Source organism: Saimiri boliviensis, chromosome 12 (assembly GCF_048565385.1).
Source record: "Saimiri boliviensis isolate mSaiBol1 chromosome 12, mSaiBol1.pri, whole genome shotgun sequence".
Taxonomy (NCBI): Eukaryota; Metazoa; Chordata; class Mammalia; order Primates; family Cebidae; genus Saimiri; species Saimiri boliviensis.
This window is the reverse complement of record NC_133460.1, coordinates 68920346-68938463: the sequence shown is the minus strand read 5'-3', so window position 1 is coordinate 68938463 and position 18118 is coordinate 68920346. Positions and strand designations below refer to the sequence as shown.

Sequence of the window (18118 nt, the reverse complement as noted above, 5' to 3'; positions counted from 1 at the left end):
AGAAGGAGTTATTTTGTACCAGAAGAGATACGGTTTTGTCAGTTTTCTGAGTCTGCTCTTTCTGTTTACTAGCTTGTTTGCTTCTTTTACTTTGGCCCTGCCAAGGTGAGAGTCAAGCGTGTGACTATTCTATATGGACTATACAGGCCTTTGTAGCAACTCTGAAGTTACTTAACTCTTACGCTGATCCTTTCTTTAGTTTCTTTCTTGTCTGTTTTATTTTTTAAAACTCATTTTCAATGTGTTTTATCTTTTTTTTTCTGTGTGAATTACTGTAAACTACTTATATTTCTCTTTGGAATAAGGTAGAGAATTAAAACAAAATTAAATTTAGCCTTTAATATTTAATAGACACGTATGAAAGCATCTAAAATATAATGTATGACTTTCTGATACAAATGGAATTCTCTTGCATAAACATTTTTGTGGATTTTATGTCTTTCTTACATTAAAAAACAGCAGCAAAGACTGAGGCAAATTGTGAATAAATTAATGAAAGTCTAGAAAAGAGTAATAAACATGATTAAGAAAACAGAGGAATTCATTCTTGCTGATTAAAGTTGCCTCCCAAGGAGTTATATATCTACCTTGTGCCATGGGTTGCGGTGAATTATAAAAATAATAAGCTGTTCAATGTGACAAAACTTCTAGGTTATAAAACATTAAAAAAGAGGAGGAAGAGAGGAAAGAATTTTAAAAGAAATAAATGTCCACTATGTATTTTAGAGGTCTCCATAAAGCAACTGCTATTCAAATGTTTGCAATATATAACAATATCCTTACTGTTACACTGCAATTCTTTTCTAGTTATTTTCTACTTACAAGTAAAAGCTCTGAAAAATAAACTGAACTGAATGATATCTGAGGGGAGACAAATAGATTATAATACAATTTAAGATTACTCAACTTTTGCTTCCTCATTTCTAGATCTTAGGATGAAAACATAAATAAAGTTGGCTGGAAATTTTTTTTTAGTGTTTTATGAGTGAATTTCATTTTTTAATATGAAAAACCCCTTGCCTTGAAGTCTCAGGAAAAAATATACCTGTATCAATTATTTTTTCTCCATCATAAATTAATAAGAACATTTCAAACACTTCTAAAATTTTGAAAAACAATTCAAAGATTAAATTTAAAATATTTAGTCAATATATTGATTGGCACCTTCATTACAATGGTTCATTATATATTATTTATTTTTATTTATTTAATCTATCTCCACCTATCTTTTGATCATCTATTTCCTTATATAAAACAGCTGCACCCAAATTTTCTGTTTGTATTATTTTCACAGAATAAATCAAGGCAATGTAAACATGTTTATATTTGATTTAAAACTAAACCCATAGTGTTTTTAATTGGAATCAATAAGATATATTTTTAATCTAGGAAGATTCCATTTATCTTTTTTTTGAAAGCAACAATAGCTCAGAGATTTAAAACTTTTTTCAACGAAAAGCAAAATGAAAATGTCCTCAATGGATTACAGAAATTATTTTGTTTGTTTTGGCTTTTTACTGTCTGCAAAAGTATACTAAAATACTAAAAAAGGAAAAAAAAGATAAAAGAATATTGACTCTGACAAAATAACCACCTAAGGTAGCAGCCATGCCTCATCCTTTATTTTTTTCAATCTTTTTATTTCTATGTTGCTGCAGAAGACATGGGGAAAAGGCAGAAATATGATTGCCTTTATATATATATATATATATACATATATACATATATATATATGTATAAAACATCTCTCAGATGGCAAATGTTAACTAAGAAAGTTGTTTTATTTTCTTTATATGCATTTTTTTTTCCAAACAGTATCTAGTATAATAGACTAGGAGCATTCAGAACTGTGTTAATGAATGAACGATGAGTATTATGACCATTAAAATAGGAAACATATCTATTGGAAGCAAACATGTCAGCATACAGGACTCTTTACTGAATCTTAATAAGAACAAAGAAAAACCTACTTGATAGGTGATTTGTTTTTGGTTAACTTGGCTTACAGAAAAATATGCACAGATTTGAAAAATCCAAGTCATACTAAATTAAAAAAAAAAAACAACAGAGTTTACCTTAATATATGTGAAAGATATTATCAGAGACAAAACACTAATGACAGTGAATTTAATCCATTTTGACAGATAATTAATCCTTAATTCACTCATATTGTGCTAAGATAACATTCTTTCAAATAATAACTAAGAATCCATGTAAAATGAAACGTTTTAACCCTCAAAAATAAAACAGAAGTGAAAGTCATGGAGCAGCTTTGTTTATAATCACCTTTGTTCCACATGATTAATTCAATACTAAAGTTTTAGAAATAATTAAAAATCCTGCCATAGTTAACTAAACACAAATTTTAAATCTGTGCTTTTTCTACATTTCAGAGAGTTAAGCATTAAAGATGCTACTTCAATGTCCGCAAAAATTATTATCAAACAGTAGCTTTTAAATGTATAATTGCATACTGGGGTATCTTCAGTTCTGTAAAGAACTATGATTTCTTTGATCCTAAGTAACCAAGTGAGTTAAAGACAAGTCATTCTTTTTGTAAACAGAGGTTTCTTCTTGACTAAAGTAATAAGTGAATATTTCAAAAAATAGCAAATAAATTTTCTTTCTCTTAAAACAATGAATTTCTAAGACTTTGAATAAAGCTCAGTCACATTTAACCTTTTTTCTTTAAAAGAATAGTAAATTATACCTTGAATAATAAATAGGATTTATTATTATATTTGTAGTTTGTATTTTATTTTTATAATAGTTTCCAGCGTATTTTATAGCTGTTACATTCCTATTACAGAAACATTATTTTCAAAAATTGCACTATTGAAATGGCTGTCCTGCATTACCTGATAAAAATTATTCCTGACAATTCTCTGTTGATAACATCTTTAATTCCAATTATATCTTTATGCTAAGTATACTTAGAGAAAATTAGTATGTAATAGACAATACTTACAGCAATTTAATTTTAGAATATGGCAGCTACAAAAGACTATATAACAAAAGAAACTCTTAACGTAGCTAGTGGCTACCATATTGAACAGATGGGTCTAAGGACTTTGCATCTCACACAGAGCAAAACTTGAAATATTCAAATGATCTATTAGGTCCTAGAACTCATTTTCTACCGTGATATCTATATTTTAATATGCCAAGCATGGCTATTCCTCTGAGTTTTCATAACTGCAGTTCTCTCTCTCGGTAACTGTGCCTCTTCCTCTCTCATAGTCACATGACTTTTTCCATCACTCAATATAGATTTTGTCTCCGATTTCAATTTACCAGAAAGGTTTTCTTTAACGATCCTATTTAAAACATTACCTCTCTTCCAAAATTTTCTATCTGATACTTGTATTTATCTGTCTTTATTGCAGTTACCACTACATAACTTCATATTACATATTAATTTATTAATATTATTTTATATGCCATTTTAATGCAATCGAATAGATGCTCCATGGCCACAGGGACTTCACATTGTTCACTGATAAATCTCCAGTGCTTACAATCTGTAACTATTTATTTTTTAACTAATAAGTCCCCAGTTTTAATATACAAATAGCAAAACTCAAAGAGTTTTATATACTGGCCCAAGATTTCCTAGCTAGTCTTTGGTGGTCTGGGAGATGAGCCTAGATTCTCTGAAATAAAAAAGGAACTCAACCTTTCCTCTTAAAACCAAGTTTTTATTACATTGACTGAAGAAAATGTGTTAGCATTAACAATAGCAGTTATTGTTTCATAGGTATGCTTCCCAAGAAACATTCTAATTCTCCTAGAAATATACATACACACATACATACATATATACTATATATACACTATGTAAATAAATTATATATCTATAATATATATCCTGGCTACATTTCTAAAGTAGGTTTTGTAACCTGAACTGTAGATTGACTACAGAGACACATTTCAGGTGTGACATAAATATTTCATAATATTATTGATAATCATGTTGGTAATATGATGAGGCTCTTTCACATCAAGTCAGTAACTACCTCAGTAGAGCGCTACTATAATTAAATTTTCATATTTTATTCAGAAGGTAAGAGATGTGTTTGAGCAAGTCTGAGAAATGAGTTATCAGTTCCGATTCAGACAGAATCGGAATACTGTAACTCAGTGTTTCTAAACTCGAGTTTATACTTTCCAAAATGCTTCTTTTATAGTTTCTTAAGGATCTAAATTTTAGAACCACAGATTCCTCTTATTTGAGTTCATGGTGAGCTGTGTGTAGAAAGAAGTTGTAAAATGCAAACATTTCATAGTTTCTTTTTTATACAATTATTTGCCATTTGTCCATTATAGTAAGGTGTCCCTACTGCTATTCTCACAGCTGTTTCTCCTATGCCTTAATTTTTTTTTAAAGTAATTTAAAAAGTCACATGGCTTACAAAGAGGCAAATTCTAAGATAAACTGAAAATAAGTCAGAGCACAGATATTCAAGGGTATCTATAGTGGATGCAGATCCTCAGTGGAATTTCTTGAATACATTAATCTAATTAAAAAGGAATATGTTTCATTAATTAGGGGAACTGGTCAATTTTATAAGCTTAAAATTAAAAAAGACAGTAAAAAAATTTTTCAGTATAGTCATTTCAGCCCATTCAGTGAGGTGAGGAGTCATCATCATTATTATAACAGCTAAGATTTACTACAAACATTTTATTTTCCAGGTACTGTGGTCTTAGCTATCAAAGTATACTTATCTTTGTAAAACATGATCCATTGTAAAATGGATATATCAGATCATTATTTTTCCTTTCAACAGTGTCCCATTTGTACTAATTACATACTTGCCAAGGAAACTTTAAATTATTGCCTAAAATATTGTTCTACCAAAAAATAAAAATAAAAATGATGATCATATGATAGTCCAGCTTTCTACTTCATCAGATAGGGATGTCTCAAGGCAAATACAGGAAATGGCTTTGATGATAATTTAACTTGTCACCTAAGAATGTCACAGGGAATGAATATGTTTATTGGACTCATCACTGGAACAATAAACTCTTCTATTTAATTAACTATTTGGCACCCTTATGGCCACCTGAGTTATGAATATATTTTCATCACTCACCCTGGACATGGATAAGGGGAGTGCTGTGGCTTCACAGTGCTGACTCAGGTCTTACAGTTCTTATCACTACCACTTCTGTCTACTAATGTAGGTTTCAGAAAGGGATCAGAAATATTCTGCTTAAGAAAACTAAATTTTATACATGTTTAAAAAAATCTACAAAAAGAAATTAGACATGGAATGGACAATTTCTTAAACAACTAGTGTTGGAGAAATATATTATACACATGTAAAAAATAGGGTTGTACCCTTATCTTACACCATATACAAAAAATAACTCAAAATGGATTAAAGATCTAAATATTAGCCCTCCAAACCATAAAATACATAGAATAACACATATGAGAAGGATTTTCTAATAGTGGATTTGTCAATGATGTACTGAATATGACACCAATAGCACAGGCAACCAAAACAAAAATAGACAGATGGACTATCTCTGACTTTAAAACTTTTTGTTCAAGTAGTGACACAATCATCAGGGTGAAAAGACAACCTGCAGGATGGGAGAAAATATTTGCTAATCTTACATCTGATAAAGGATTAGTATCCTAATATCTAAACAACTCCTATGACTAAACAACAACTAAAATAAACCAAATAACCCAATTAAAAATTGACAAAGGACTTGAATAGACATGTTTTAAAAGATGATATACAATGGCCAATAGCACCTGAAAAGATGCTTATCGTCACTAATCATCAGAGAAATGCAAATCAAAATGACAATGATATATCATCTCACATACTTTATTATGGCTACTATGTATAAAACAAGAAAAAGAATCGGAAAATTACAAGGGTTGAGAGGAAGCAGAGAAATGCGAAACCTTATGCACTGATGGTAAAATTGTAAAATGGTGCAACTGTTACAGAAAACAATATAGAGTTTCCTCAATTTTTCTTTAAACTAGAACTACCATATAATTTAGCGATCCCACATCTGAGAATACATTCAAAAAATTGAAAGCAGGATATGAAAGACATATTTTAATATTTATGTTCATAGCAGTATTATTCACAATATCCAAGATGGGAAAGCAACTCAAACGTCTGTTGAGAGATGAACAGATAAGCAGAATGTGGTATGCACTGAGTACTATTCAGCTCTATAAAGGAAAGAAATTCCACCACATGTAATGTTGTAACATGGATGAAGCATGGGGACATCATGCTAAGAGAAATAATCCAATCACAAAATGAGAAATACCGCAAATTTCCACTTTCATGATGTATTTAAAGTAGTCAGATTTATATATGTAAAAAGACAAAAGCGTGTTACCAGAGTCTAGGGGTAAGGTGAGAATGGATAATTGTTTAATGGGTATAGAATTTCAGTTGTGCAAAATGAAAAAGTTCTGAAAATCTATTTTGAAACAATGTCAATATACTTAAAACTACTGAACTGTACACTTTAAAATGCTTAAGATGGTAATATTTATACTGATTTTTTCTTAAATCACAACAAAAGGAATGAGGTAAGATTTTGCCACTTACTATAATGGCAAATGAATATTTAATTCGTTCAAAATCATCACTAGACAGATGTCTTTATTCCAATTTGCATAAAGAGAAAAAGTGGCTCTCAGAGGTTCCAGAGCTGTAACAGGATTGAAATTTCTGTGCCTGAATCCATAATCTTCATTCCCCATTACTAAACTATGCTCTTTTAATAAAATGTGCAAAACTCCTAGCAACTCTCTACCTAAGTCTACTGACTTTGAGCTGTTAGCTCCATTTATATGGAACATTTACCATTTACTGAAAAGTCATACTTTCTATTGTAGTAGATACATATATAATTTAGTTTTTGAAATAATTCTATGTTTTATTAGCTCTTATCAACAAATGGTGAAACTAAGGTTGAAAAGATTAAATTATTTGCCCCATTTCATGTTTTAAACTCAATGTTTTAAGAAGTCAATGCTTCCTTCACAATGATATAATTCTCTCAAAACCTCAAAATCATCTGATTTTTCCTATTCATATCATTGTTTCTACTTAAGAGGCATTAACATCTTATAAGTTCCAGCAAAACTATACATACTTTTGCTATTTTCTTTTTCAGTTTGATAAATTTTGTCTCAGTATAGAGAAAATGGCATCATGATTTGCTTGTAAAATGTCTCTTCAAATAAAAATGGATTAAGTGTCTACTATAAAACTGGAGTTGTAGTAATAAAACACAAGTTTCATACATTTATGGAAATTATATTCTAGTGGGGAACTGACATATTATAATTATATTCTAGTGGGGAACTGACATATTATAATAACAATAGCTAATGTTTTGAAAAAAAATAAAGCAGAATAATGGTTTAAAATTGAAGGGTGTATCATCTCTTATGTAATAGATAATGTAGTCGGAGAAAGCCTGCCTCAATAGGCTTTCATTAAAGCAGTTAAAAGTGAGACATAATTCTCATCATTTTTAAAGTGTAATCAGCTATTATTTTGAAAAAGCTCAGTGTATATAATATATAAACTACTTCTACAGAAATAAACAAGACATTGTACAACTGATGTTCCATTCATAAATGTTGATAACCATCATCCCCATAAAACAATTCATGTGACACTAAAAGGTTAAATTTGTGAACTATCCTCAAATCCTTGTTACAAATTGTATATGCTTTTCTCATAGGAAAATGACTTATGCTTTAATTGTTCCTATTGTTTTTTTTTTTTTTTATGAGGCAGAGTTTCGCTCGTTACCCAGGCTGGAGTGCAATGGCGCAATCTCGGCTCACCGCAACCTCCGCCTCCTGGGTTCAGGCAATTTTCCTGCCTCAGCCTCCTGAGTAGCTGGGATTACAGGCACGCGCCACCATGCCCAGCTAATTTTTTGTATTTTTAGTAGAGACGGGATTTCACCATGTTGACCAGGATGGTCTCCATCTCTCGACCTCGTGATCCATCCGCCTCGGCCTCCCAAAGTGCTGGGATTACAGGTGTGAGCCACCGCACCCAGCCGCCTATTGTATTTTATTAGCATATAATTACTAAAAGTTTAGTTATCTATTTGAAGCTTCTGCTGCAAAGTTGGAAGGGAGGATATTTTGCTAGAGAGGCAAATTGACAGTGATGATAAGTGACCTATGTCAAACTGAAATCAATAGAAGAGGCAGAAGAACAACCTAATGTAGGCAGGGCTTAAAATCTAGATGACAGATTGATAGGTGCAGCAAACCACAAAGGCACATGTATACCTATGTAGCAAACATGCATGCTCTGCACATATATCCCAGAACTTATAGTGAGAAAAAAAGAAAATGAGATATATATATATATATATATATATATATATATATATATATATACACACACACATATATGTAATAAAATACTATTCAGCCATAAAAAGGAACAAAATAATGGCATTTACAGTAGACTGAATGGAATTAGAGACTATTATTCTTAATTAAATAACTCAGGAATGAAAAAAAACCAAATATCATATGTTTTCACTCATAAGTGGGAGCTAAGCTATGAGGACTCAAAAGCATAAGAATGATACAATGGACTCTGGGGACTCAGCGGAAAGGGTGGGATGGGAGTGAGGGGTAAAAGACTCTATACTTGTTTCAGGGGACACTGCTTGGGTGATGGGTGCACCAAATCTCAGAATTCACCATTAAAGAATTATTCATATAATCAAAAACAATTTTTTTTAAAGTGATGGCAGCTAACAGGATAATTAAGGGTAAAATAGTAAAGATATTTTAATAATCCTCTATACCATCAAAATATGAGAACCACAGTTTAATTAATAATCACAACTAGATTGGAGTTAACTATAACATGCTCAGCTATGATGAGGCTACACTGTGTAGGAGGCAGAGGGGCATGCCACATATTTCACAATAATTTAAAACATATGTATCGCTTAATATTAGTCAACTTGGTTTTAAAAGAGGAAGCTCTAAGTATCTATATGCATTGCTTTGAGAAATGACATATTTTCTGGACTGGCCAGACTGCTTTTTGAGTAAATTGGAGCCACTAAATCAATCCACTATTCAATCCATGATTGTTATGATTTCTCATATGTAGCATTTGGAGGTTTTGATACATCAAAGCATTCTGAATAAAATCTTCTCAGGTCTAATTTTTATCCTTCTTTGAAGATACTCTCAAAGTCCTCACATATTTCCATTCAGACCACATACTTTGAAAAAAAAAGCTATATTATTAAAACATTTAAAAATATATATCTGCTGAATCTGAACACTGAAATGATTAAAATGACCCACTCAGATTAAAATTATAATTGTTTCAATAATACATGTTATTACTTATAAATGAGAGTCAACAATAGATACACACTGACATAAAGATAGAAAATAATAGACACTGAGGACTCCAAAAATGGAGAATGGAAGGGGCCTGAGGGCTGACAAATAACTTATTGGCTACAATGCTCACTGTTTGAGTGATTGGCACATTAGAAGCCTAAAGCTTACCATTAGGCAATATATCCATGTAACACAACTGCATATGTATCCCAAATCTAAAATCAAATTTATAAACTAAAAAAAGTTAAAAATCATAGCCGTATAACATAAATGTATAAGGAAATAAAAGCACTTACTCTGTAAGATCTTCTATCTTTTTTTCTACTAGAGTAGGAGGCACGTTGGAAACAATGACTTGCATATCCAGCTGATTGACCACAGAGACCTGAAAGAAGAAAAAACATAATACATTTTTTTTACTCACTTAAATGTCCATACTCAGAAAACTCCCACATTACCTCTTCCTGACTACGTAAAGATACAGCGGTTTCTCATTTTTAAATTCAGAACAAATACTTTTAAAAAAATTATACAATCTACACAAGGGATTGGAGACTAACTGGGGCAGACTGGGCATGAGAAACTATTTATTGTTTACCTAGAAGTCAAGAATCCTGAGTGATTTCAATTCTTTTTGGTTTGGTGTTTGTTTTATTGGTTATTTACTAAGGGATCAAGGTGGCATTTTTGTTTGTTTTTTTATTTGATAGTTAAGGAACACTTAAGATAAATAAAAATACATGTTTCATATTTTATAAGTCTTGAGAAATCATTTATTTAATCTAACTACTGGTTAGAATAATTCATTCTATGAGATCATCACTTATAGTTTTTGGCTACTTTAACAAATTTTAAATTTGTGTAACAGCTATTGATAAATATGCCTCATTCATTTAAAATTTACTGAATTTCTTCTTTGTTCTTATATTTGAAAAGTAGAAAAAATAAAAATATTTATTCTGTGTTTACAACATGACATTTATTCTTTTCCTCAATATTTTATAGGTTTAACTCACTGAAATCTAATAACAGTATCAGGTTGTTATTAAAATCATTTCAATTTTAAAATAAAAAAACATAAATTGAAGATATGTTTAATAGCTTAATCCTAATTAAGTGCAGTCTGTCTTACCCCAGAACTTGTGCTCTTTACTATTACCCAATAATGATATAACAATTCTAAAAAGTCATACATTATCATGCACAAACATTTACACACTATTAAAATATGATAAATACATTTGTACCAGAATCATAAGTTGAACATTCTGCATTAGGTATGTTTAGCACCATATCTCAACACAATCTACAGTAGGGAGTAATTTCAAGTTGCCATTCATTTTTTTATAGGTATGTGTATTAAAACCCAGAAAACTCTGTAACCAGGCCCTTCAGTCATTTGCTTGAGTCCACTCCCACTCTGTGGAGAACTTTCTTGCTTTAGTAAATCCCCACTTTCCTTGTTTGGTTTGTTTCTTCCTTTGTTAATTTGTGTGTTTTGTTCAATTCTTTGTTCAAAACACCAAGGACCTGGAAATTCACACTCAAAGCCTTCCTTCATGTAACAATACCATAGCTAGGCATAGCGGTGTGTGCCTGCAGTCCTAAACGCTAGGAAGGCTGAGGTGGGAGAAATGGCTGAGGTGAAAGAGCCCGGGATTTTGAGGTTGCAATAAAGTTTGATTGCAACACTATACTTTGACCTGGGTGACAGTAAGAGGCCTTGTGTCTTAACAACAACAAAAAAAGTGATACTAATTAAAGAATTATGTATTTTTTCCAGACATAATCAGCCTGGGTCAAGGTCTGGGGAAAGAAGAAAGTTGGAATTAACCAAAGTTGACATATTGCTAAGTGAGTATAAGGGAAAAAAAGCAAGAAAGTAAAATTTTATATGATGGAGTGCTTATTATAATTGGTAATGTATTATAAATCCAGTAAGCAAGCATGAGAGAACATGACGGAAGTTAAAAAAAAAAATAGAAGGCTAATTAGACTGGAGGTCCTAGTAGGAACAAAAGAATGCTGAATTTAATGGGAAATGTTAATTAAATGTGATAGTCAAAGAGTGGGAGATTGAAAATGGAGGTTATAAAGGTAATGTCATAAATAACTTCAGTTCTAAGTGGTTGGAATAAGGTGGAGGGCAAAGTCATTGGAAGAAAGGCATTAAAAAAATTGTGAGTTCAGAATACTGGAAGAATCATCTCTGCATAGAATAAAATGGTCAAAAATTTAGGACAGGAGAATTGTTGGAGATAGCTGTAATAATTTAGGAGCTAAACTCTGAAGCAACGACAGAGAATGACCCAAGGTTTGGAAAATTACAACAGGCAGTGAATGATAGTGTCAGACAATGAGAATGAAAGCTGGATTTTTAGGAACGTGGAAGGATGTAGAAGTGGCAATCCTATAGATTAAGGATCCTACGCTGTCAGTGGGCAGTTTGAAGACTATGGCAAACAAAAATAGGAAAGAATACCAACAAACAAAAGCTGTTACTTGAGAAAGTGGCAGTGGAAATAGTGTCCTCAGAAGAAAAGTAGATTTTTATTAAACAAGAAGGTGTTAGCTAAATTTAACATTTTCTCTTCATGTACTCATAAAAATTCCAATGGCTTCCCAGTGCTTCTAGAAAAAAGTTTTGCTATCCTTTGATATGGCTTATATCTTTTATATGGGCCACCTACTTCCATTTCCAGCCCCCTCTCTCATTCACTTTTCCTCTCACACTCTTTTGGGCTGAGTGCACATTTGTAAGCTATTCGGACCTGTCATCGTCACTCTTCCTTCTTGGTTTTGGCACTCGTACCCTCTGCATAAACCTCTTATTTCTCTCCTATCTCCTTTCTCTTGACTGAAGGGATTGCAAAGCTTATCATAAATATCATTTGGCTGGGATAGCATACCAGATATTCTTAGTTTGCATCAGAATGTTATATCATATATATATATATATATAAAACAAATTATGATTTCCTTGAATTAAATTTACTTCTTTGTAAATATATTTCGAATGATATTAAAAGGCATATTTCCACACGATAGATATGGAATCCAAATATTAAAAACAAAATGTATATCTCATATATACATTAATAGGTACATAATAATATATATTATATATAAAACTAGATTTGATATATTTAAAGATTATGTATTAAAATCATATATTATAAAAAGATCATATGTATTTAACTTTTGTGTGGGTTGATTTTTATAGTATTTTAATTACACTTAGAGTAGTATTGTTTATTTTTTATTTTTTATTTTTTGAGACAGAGTCTCTATCACCCTGGCTGGTGAGCAGTGGCTTAATCTCAGCTCACTGCAACATCCACTTACCAGGTTCAAGCGATTCTCCTGTCTCAGTCTCCCAAACTGGGATTACAGGCACGTGCCACCACAATTGGCTATTTTTTGTATTTTTAGTAGAGACGGAGTTTTAGCATGTTGGCCAGGCTGGTCTCGAACTCCTGACCTCAAGTAATCTGCCCACCTTGACCTCCCAAAGTGCTGGGATTACAAGCATGAGCCACCTTGCCAGGCCTTATTGTTTAGCTTTTAAGCACCAGAATGTGCCTAACTTAAATAATAGAACAAAGAATAACATTATGTTCTATAAGGTTTACAGATCTTAATTTGCTCAAAAATTTATGTCAAACTTCATGTCTCTCATGTCAAAAGCTTCCTGGCTTAGAGTGGTCTGCATTGACTCTGTTGCAGCTTTACTGTTAAAAATGAGAATGCTCCTGGGACTGTTTCAGTCGCAATCATGGTGATTGCTCTTCACCATTATCTAAGAAGAAAAATATTTGATCACTAATGTCTGCGTGTATATGACGGTTAAGCTTGTCAAGGGAACTAAATAAGGAGAACTGTGAAAAAATGAAAATTTATGATGTAAAGAACAAAAGACAACTTATTCTTGATCTCTCTTTACGCAACAAAGATTTCCAATAAATATACTTTGTATTAGATTCATCAGACAAAAGTCCAAATAACCAATGCTTTCAAGTTGGTAAAGAGTCCACAGGATATATGCACTGGTGTTAAATATTTTCAATAAAAGTTCATATCAAACTTCTTTTTGAAATGATCTATCATTGAACTTCCGCACAGCCTAAGTGAAACAGAACAGTGATACTACTGACTAAAGCCAAATACAACTTTAGTCAAGGCTAATCAAGGTCATCACTGGGGATTTTGATAGAACAAAGAAATCAATATTATTGGAACCAAATTTGCCTCCAAACATTTTCCTTGTTTTCTCAATTACAAAATGCTGAAAATAATTTAAACAAATAATTTCATAGTTTAATTTCCATACAACTCTGTGAAGCACTTTAAAAATCTGATGTAGCACCAGACACCACTATATTAAAAATGAGATTTGCAGACCAAATAGAAATCCAATGCTTATATCATTGCTATTACAATCACATTTTTCCAAATACTATAATGTATTTCTCAAAGGTCAAGAAAAATACCTGTAAATTATATATACACGAACCATATATTTACATATTCCTAAACTATAGTGATTAACAATCTGGTTGAAAATTAGTAATATTTATGTTTTTGAAAACCTGTTTTAAATTAATCTTACAAGTTCCATAAGCTGAAAACAGTGACCCCTGGCTAGTATCACAGCCACTTCCCTTTCCTGAAGTTTTATCTACTTACAAGTACATCAGCTTTGCCGCTTAGTCCCTTCCCATAGTTGTCAGTGGCAATAACTTGAAACTTGAAGTAGGATCTCCTCATATTATGGAAGAGCATCGCAGTTTTGATAAGCCCTGTGTATGTTTCCACTACAAATCCTTCTTTCCCCTCTTTAATTGGTGGTATTATGAGTCTGTAGGCCATGACACTATAATTGCCAGTATCTTTATCAGTAGCCTAGGAAGAGAAAAAAAAAAAGGTTATAATTAAACAGGAAAAAATAACCTTTAGGAAATGGCTTATTTCTGTTTTTAAGAATGATGTTTCTTATGTAATAATAACACAGTAAAGCCCTCCAAAATCTCTATTTTTTTTTTTTTTGGATATAGTTATGTAGATTAACAGACTTTGTGTCCACAGTTTCGAATGGTTATTAGAATGATAGTAACTACTGAACTGTGAATAAAAAAGACATAGGTATAACTTTGTATCCTTTAAAAATTTTTTCCTTATCCCTCCTTTCCTTTGACCCTTTCCAGCCTCCAGTATCTTGTATTCTACATTTTTAATGAGATCATCTTTTTTTCAGATTCCACATATGAGTAAGAGCCTGTGGTGTTTAACTTTCTGTTCTTGGCCTATTTCATGTAACATAATGTCCTAGATAGGAGGAATATGTTCTAGTGTTCTATACCACTGTAGAATAACTATAGTTAATAATAGCATAGTTCCAAATAGCTAGAAGGATATGAAATTTTCTCAACACAAGGAAGTGCTGTTTGAGATGATGTGCTAGTTAGCCTGATTTGATATCTATGCATCATACATATAGAAACATCTATGTACACAATAAGTCCTATTATCATATGTCAATTTAAAAATATATTTTTTTTAAAAAAAGACATAGACACAGGGTCAATGAATCAAGATTTTTGGTTTACATGTTTGTTTAGTTCAACTCTGTATGTTGATACAAATTGGCTGAAGGATGGGATTGGTTGTTTACGTAATGTCTGTCTTGCTGTAAGAGGTATGCAATGTGATTGTATTTTTGATCTAGCATATAGCCTAAAGGGGATAAATATAAGAGAATGTAGTAAAATATCTCAAATGAAATAAAATAAAGTTCAGAGTTGTAACAAATTTAGAGATGCATATAAAGATCCTAATTAATTAATGCCATAACATAATTAGAGAGAGTTAGAATTCTATCCAACTTCCTTTTTTAATCATCCTGTATCCTGATTAAGCATATTTGTTCCTGGTGATAGGTATTTATGATACACATATTAAAGTTTCCTACAATTTAGAATTTAAAAGGACTAACAAATTGTTTAGTTTTTTTCATTTGTTTTTAAATACAGCTATGAGAATCATATATTAGGCTAGCTTTATGGTGTCTAATTAGGGGAATTTTTTTACAATGTCAATTTCAAAAATATTTCATAGTCAAATACTTGGAAAAGAAATGGTGGATAGGAGAGTTTTAGAGACTTGATAAAAGGCTATATATACCTTATTCACGATACTAGATATGTAAGTTATATGTATTTATTTATTATAACAGTATTTTATTATCTGATTATTCTTAACTGTATCTATGCTATTAAGTATGAGTATGCATTTATGATCTGCCATTTCTAAGAATTGCTAAGAATTATACAAAAATAGTCTTATCTAACAATTAAAAAAAACTCTGAGAAATATATTGTTTTAATTATATAAATTAGTGCTGTCCAATAAAACGTTCTGAAACACAGAAATGTTCTTAATCAGCTCTGTCAGTAGGTACTAGCCAAATATGATGAATGAATAGCTGAAAAGAGGCTGAAGTGACTAAAACACTGAAATTTCAATTTAATCTCATTTTGATTTAAGTTATATAGTGAAAGACTACATAATTAGTAGTAAAGTTGAGAAACAAATGGTGAAAATAGTAAATAATTGCAAATGCGTATTAAGGTATATCATGAACTTGATTTAGCTTCCAATTTTATATATATTCTGAAACATTTAAAACATTTCCAGATAATCATAGCTATTTGTTAGAAAAAGTAATTTAAACTAAACAACCCAGATAATTTCATTTCAGGATCAGGTATTTCATGAATTTTCTAGGGAGTTAATATTTTTTTTTTTTTTTCTCTTGAGACAGGGTCTTACTCTGTCACCCAGGCTGGAGTGCAGTGGTGTAAACTCGGCTCACTGAACCTTAGTCTGCTGGGTTCAGGCCATCCTCCTATGTCAGCCTCCAAGTAGCTGGGACTATAGGCACTCCACCATGCTTGGCTAATTTTTTGTAGACACAAGGTCTTGCTATGTTGCCCAGGCTGGTTTCAAACTCCTGGAATCAAGCAATCCTCCCATCTTTGCCTACCAAACTGCTGGGATTACAGACACGAGCCACTGTGCCCAGCCTAAAATTTTCAGAAGAGGACAAGTTCAAAGTACCACCTAATCTTTTTAGATAGTTTATATGCCTTACAGTATGGCAGCGCTCAGTTTCGGTGTTAGAGTAATGGTAATTAGATACCAACGTTAGGTCACATTCTCACTTAAAGGTAAAAGGAAAAGAACAAAGAAAGAAAAATACTACCACTTTTTTTTGTACTTTAACTTTGAACTACAGATTTATAATCATTTAACAAAGGATGGCATACAAAAGAAAAAGCATATTCCCAATTAAAATAAGTCAAAGTCTGAATCAAGGTATCCAAGGCATTTCTTCCACACAGAATGAAGAATTTAGAACTATTGTCAAATTGGTTAGATTTGGTTACACATTACTTTCTATCTTCTTATTAACATAGACATTTTTTTGAAACAAACTTTTTACTATTAATGTAAACTTTATAAAGGAATAACAAGCATGCAAAGATATATACAAATTATAAATGTAAAGCTCAACAGAATTTTGCAAAATACACACATCCACACGACCAGCATTTGCATCAAGAAACAAAATAAGCCAGGTATGGTGGCTCAAACTTGTAATCCCAGCACTTTGAGAGGCCAAGGCTGGAGGATCACCTGACCCCAGGAGCTTGAGACCAATCTGAACAACATAGTTGCATCTCTTGAAACTCTCTCTTGAAAAAAAACCCACATTCCAGAATGAACTTCATGTACTTGGAGTTACAATCTGAGACCTTTTCCATGAAAATTACTTTCCTAATCTAACACTGTTGATTAGTTATGTCTGTTTTTTTTTTTTTTTTTTTTTTTTTTTTTTGTTTTGTTTTTTTTTTTGAGATGAAATCTCACACTGTCACCTGGGCTGGAGTGCAATGGCATGAACTCGGCTTACTGCAACCTCTGTCTCCCAGGTTCAGGCAATTATCCCACCACAGCCTCCTGAATAGTTAGAATTACAGGTGCCTACCACCACACCCAGCTAATTTTTTGTATTTTTAATAGAGATGGGGTTTCACTTATTTGGCCAGGCTGGTCTCAAATTCCTGACCTTGCATCAGCCTCCCAAAGGGGCGATCTCAGCTCACCACAACCTCCGCCTTCTGGGTTCAGGCAATTCTCCTGCCTCAGCCTCCTGAGTAGCTGGGATTACAGGCACGCACCACTTGCCCAGATAATTTTTTCTATTTTTATTAGAGACGGGGTTTCACCATGTTGACCAGGATGGTCTCAATCTCTTGACCTTGTGATCCACCCACCTCGGCTTCCCAAAGTGCTGGGATTACAGGAGTGAGCGATTGAATCATAAAATATGTTCTTTTTTTGTCTAATTTCTTTCATTCAATTTTGTGTTATAAGATTCTAAGCCTTTATAATTTAAAATAAATACTGCATAACAACACAATCACATTTGGAAAAGAAAAGATGGTTACCATAAAATCAGTGATTGCTTGGTTTATTAAGCTACTTTACACAGTTCTTACTGATTAACTTCCAATTTCTGTAAACAAGTACTTTCACTTTGCAGTATTCCTAATTCATTAAATTATGATAACTAAGAAACAGTCATATTCCATATTAAAAGTTTAAAGTGCTTTGTTAAATGTGCCTTTCGTGAAACAAATTATCATTTAATGCAAAAGTTTT

The 18118-nt window shown here is 31.9% G+C and overlaps 1 protein-coding gene across 1 annotated transcript in view; it reads right to left on the bottom strand.

The window, feature by feature from the left end:
* PCDH15 (protocadherin related 15) overlaps positions 1–18118 on the bottom strand; it is a 1717060-nt gene that overhangs the window by 48596 nt on the left and 1650346 nt on the right. Inside the window, exons 35-36 of the mRNA XM_074382505.1 lie at positions 14081–14296; positions 9691–9779 (exon numbers count right to left, since the gene is read on the bottom strand). Of these exons, the coding sequence (XP_074238606.1) occupies positions 9691–9779; positions 14081–14296 (305 nt within the window). The remainder of the gene's footprint in view (positions 1–9690; positions 9780–14080; positions 14297–18118) is intronic.